The 5,000-nt window shown below is 48.8% G+C and overlaps 1 protein-coding gene across 1 annotated transcript; it reads left to right on the forward strand.

Moving 5' to 3' along the window:
* Positions 1-221: 221 nt before the first annotated feature.
* Positions 222-1,675, forward strand: drd5a (dopamine receptor D5a). Its single transcript, XM_052154622.1, is given in 1 exon segment — positions 222-1,675. A coding segment is annotated over 1 exon segment (1,278 nt). The 3' UTR covers positions 1,500-1,675.
* The last annotated feature ends 3,325 nt before the right edge of the window (positions 1,676-5,000 follow it).

Below are 5,000 nucleotides of genomic sequence, written 5' to 3' on the forward strand. Positions count from 1 at the left end.
AACAGCTGTGAAGAGTTCCTGCGCGCTCAGAGAGGTCAGACGCATTCAGTAAGTGAGCACCCCTCCGCACGCTCGCGAATGTACCGGACAGTTTGGACCGGACCTGATCCGATCATTTCAATTGACCGATGTCGGATTCACTCTCTCGTCGCGTTTGTCGATCATGCGCGCGACGCACGCGCCCCATGGCTAGCCGTGAGCGCAGCGGGACTCACTAGCCTATGCTGAACCTAACCGAGTTCGACGCGCGCGAGATGCTGGCGGCGCGCACGGTCACTGGTTGCCTGCTGTGCGTTCTGATCCTCTGGACTCTGTTCGGGAACATTCTGGTGTGCGCCGCGGTGCTCCGGTTCCGCCACCTGCGCACGAAAGTCACCAACATCTTCATCGTGTCTCTGGCGGTGTCGGACCTGTTCGTGGCGGTGCTCGTGATGCCGTGGAAGGCGGTGGCGGAGGTGGCCGGCTTCTGGCCGTTCGGCGCGTTCTGCAGCTTCTGGGTGGCATTTGACATCATGTGCTCCACCGCGTCCATCCTCAACCTGTGCGTCATCAGCGTGGACCGGTACTGGGCGATCAGCAGCCCGTTCCGCTACGAGCGCAAGATGACCCCGCGCGTGGCCTTCGTGATGATCGGCGCGGCGTGGACGCTGTCCGTGCTCATCTCGTTCATCCCGGTGCAGCTGGAGTGGCACAAAGCCGCCGCGCAGACGAACGCGTCCGGCACCGAGAACTGCGACTCGAGTTTGAACCGGGAGTATGCCATCTCCTCGTCGCTCATCAGCTTCTACATTCCCGTGGCGATCATGATCGTCACCTACACGCGGATCTACCGCATCGCGCAGATCCAGATCCGGAGGATCGCGTCGCTGGAACGCGCGGCCGAGCACGCGCAGAGCTGCAGGACGAGCCGGCTCGCGTACCGGCACCACAGCGGCCTGAAGAACTCCTTCAACCGCGAGACCAAAGTTCTGAAGACGCTGTCCGTCATCATGGGCGTGTTCGTGTGCTGTTGGCTGCCGTTCTTCATCCTCAACTGCACGGTTCCGTTCTGCGACAAGCCGGGCTCGGGTCTGCCGTGCGTCAGCGAGACCACCTTCGACGTGTTCGTGTGGTTCGGCTGGACCAACTCCTCTCTGAACCCCGTCATCTACGCGTTTAACGCGGACTTCCGCAAGAGCTTCGCCTGTCTGTTGGGTTGTCGGAACCGCTGCGCGAGCACTCCGGTGGAGACGGTGAACATCAGCAACGAGCTCGTGTCGTTCAACCAGGACACGCTAAAGAACTCGTGAACGCGTACGTCAACGAGCATGGACACCGATGAGGACGCGTTCGACCGGATCTCGCAGCTGTCACGCAACGACGGCGACGTTTGCACGGAGTCGGTGTGTGACGTGGAGACGGATGTGTGTCTGGACGCACTCGCGCGCTTCACGCCGAACGGGAGTGTGTGGAAACAAAAGGTGCAAGTTTCAGAACTTTTCATTGAAATCTCGCGTTGAATATAAAGTTGAGCTCATGATGTCGCATGTGTGATTCAGTATTTTAAGGCTGTTTGTCACAATGTTTTTATCAGAGTTGCCTAAAACCCTCTTAACTGTGGTGAAATCACTGCAACTGCCTTACATTGTGTATTGCTTTATAAAACACTGACTTGAGCAATATTATAGGCCTCCAATGTTCAACAAACAGTCATAAATTCTGTGTTTAATACAAGTTCATCTCAGTCGACAGTGTTTGTGTCATAATGTTGATTACCACAAAAATGTATTTCGACTTGTTCCTCCTTTTCTTAAACAAAGCACTGAGTATCTGAGCGAGTACTGACACTATCACACCTGGAGTCGTGAGTTTGAATTCAGGGTGTGCTGAGTGACTCCAGTCAGGTCTCCTTAGCAACCAAATTGGTTGCTAGGGAGGGTAGAGTCACATGGGGTAACCAAATTGGCCCGGTTGCTAGGGAGGGTAGAGTCACATGGGGTAACCAATTTGGCCCGGTTGCTAGGGAGGGTAGAGTCACATGGGGTAACCAAATTGGGCCGGTTGCTAGGGAGGGTAGAGTCACATGGGGTAACCAATTTGGCCCGGTTGCTAGGGAGGGTAGAGTCACATGGGGTAACCAAATTGGCCCGGTTGCTAGGGAGGGTAGAGTCACATGGGGTAACCAATTTGGCCCGGTTGCTAGGGAGGGTAGAGTCACATGGGGTAACCAATTTGACCCGGTTGCTAGGGAGGGTAGAGTCACATGGGGTAACCTCCTCGTCGTTGCTATAATGTGGTTCTCGCTCTCGGTGGGGCGTGTGGTGAGTTGTGTGTGGATGCCGCAGAGAATAGCGTGAAGCCGCCGCACGCGCTACGTCTCCATGGTAACGCACTCAACAAGTCACGTGATAAGATGCGCGGATTGACGGTCTCAGACGCGGAGGCAACTGAGATTCGTCCTCCGCCACCCAGATTGAGGCGAGTCACTACGACACCACGAGGACTCAGAGCGCTTTGGGAATTGGGCGTTCCAGATTGGGAGAAAAAACAAGCACAAATGTGTGTTCCAGTGAGACACTCACAATGGAAGTCAATGGGGTTTATGTTTGGAGGTTTAAAGGCAGAAACGTGAAGATTATAATGTAATAAAATCACTTGCATTAATTCTTCTGTTAAACTCGTGTGTTATTTCAGCTGTAAAGTTGTTTTACAGTCATTTTAGGGTTGAAGTCGTCATGGCAACACAGTAGTATAATTGTCTATCTTCACACAGATGTGGTTATTTAGTGATTTAATGACAGTAAAATGGCCCTGCGATGGACTGGCGACCTGTCCAGGGTGTCCCCCGCCTTTCGCCCAATGTTAGCTGGGATAGGCTCCAGCCCCCCGCGACCCTGTACACAGGATAAGCGGTTGACGATGGATGGATGGATGGACGGATGACAGTAAAATCATGTTAACACACATATTGTTTATGTCTTGTGTCTATACTTGTGAAACAGTATTTTAATGTGTACAGATTAAACCCCATTGACTTCCATTGGAAGTGTCTCACTGGAACACACATTTAAAGAAAAGGAGGAACGAGTCAAAATACATTTTTGTGGTAATCGACATTATGACACAAATTCTGATGATTGAGGTGAACTCATATTAAACCTGAAATATTCCTTTAATTATCAGAATTAATATTAGTTCAGACTAAAGGGTCGGGTTCACTTTGCTTTGTACCCGTGAGCCTGCACACACACACACACACACACACACACACACACACACACACACACACACACACACACACACACACGTGACGCATACACACCACGACTGATCTGTGATACTCTTAGTACTCAACGGCAGGTGCACACACGTGTAGAAAAACAACACACAAATTCCTATTCTGACGTTCTTTCTTCTGCAGAACACAAATGAAGATTTCTAGAAGAATATTTCAGCTCTGTAGGTTCATACAATTCAAGTGAATGGTGACAGAACTTTGAAGCTCCAAAAAGCACATATGTCACCCCCTAATGTGCAGGGAGGAGATCAATATTGATCTGTTTCTCACCCACACCTGTCATATCACTTCTGAAGACATGGATTAAACCACTGGAGTCTTATGGATTACTTTTATGCTGCTTTTATGTGCTTTATGGAGCTTCAAAGCTCTGGTCACCATTCACTTGCATTGTATGGACCTGACAGAGCTGAAATATTCTTCTAGAAATCTTCATTTGTGTTCTGCAGAAGAAAGAAAGTCACACACATCTGGGATGACATGAGGGTGAATAAATGATGACAGAATTTAAATTTTTGGGTGAACTGTCCCTTTAAATGTAATGTCATTCTGCTTCTCCAGTCATTCTTGTTTTTAAGGATGAAATGATAATGCACAGTGCAACATCGGTTCTGATGATCAAACGGACGTCCCACAGAACACTGAAGGACACTTTGACCTTTGGGCTGCACACAGACAGCATGTGTCACGCATGATTCAGTGCTGTTTAAACTGAACTGTGACCATGACGACAGAATGTGCGGTCGCTGGTGTGTTTATCAGCATTAAACTATGACTTCATAGGCACCTCATCCAATCAGAATCAGAATTGGAAGTTTAATAAATTGATTCATCACACTGGAACTGAAACGGTCCAATCAGAAGCTGTAGATATAGTATGAGTAGAACAGTCGCACACTCTTCATCTTCATCATCAGCGACTCAAACCAACAGAAAGGACGCCTTATTCCGTCTGTAACTGAACACAGTGCAATATCACAAACATAATGGACATGACATCATCTGCCCCAGTATGTCCCTCACACCTCACATCCTGTGTGCCAGTCTCAGTTTCCTCTCACAGGAGCGTCTGCGCAGGCGCGGGACTCCCACGAGTATTTAAACCAACAAGAGCTAATATGGATTCATTTCTTTATTGAGGATGTTTAGATGAATGAACAGAAGAGTGTCTGTCCTGCTCTCTGATTAATAGTGAATGTTTGACGACACATTTCATATTTTCATTCAGTTGTGTGAATGAGAGAGAGAGTGTGTGTGTGCGTGTATATGTGTGTGAGTGTGTGTGAGTGTGTGTGTGTGTGTGTGTGTGAGTGTGTGTGTGTGTATATGTGTGTGAGTGTGTGTGTGTGCGTGTATATGTGTGTGAGTGTGTGTGAGTGTGTGTGTGTGAGTGTGAGTGTGTGTGTGTGAGTGTGTGTGAGTGTGTGTGTGAGTGTGTGTGTGTGTGTGTGAGTGTGAGTGTGAGTGTGCAGACACTACATGAATGTACGCTGTCATTAACAGTCATTGTGCACAGACATTTTCTAATAAAATGATTGTTTAAAATAAACACATTTTGTGTGTTCTGCTGATGGAGGTCTCTAATGTTCAGTGTGTGTGAGTATGTGTATATGTGTATTTGTGTGAGTGTGTGTCTGACTGTGTGTGTGTGTATGTGTGAGTGTGTGTCTGCCTGTGTATGTGTGTGAGTGTGTCTTACTGTGTATGTGTGTGAGTGTGTCTT

Source organism: Xyrauchen texanus, chromosome 23 (genome assembly GCF_025860055.1).
Source record: "Xyrauchen texanus isolate HMW12.3.18 chromosome 23, RBS_HiC_50CHRs, whole genome shotgun sequence".
Classification (NCBI taxonomy): Eukaryota; Metazoa; Chordata; class Actinopteri; order Cypriniformes; family Catostomidae; genus Xyrauchen; species Xyrauchen texanus.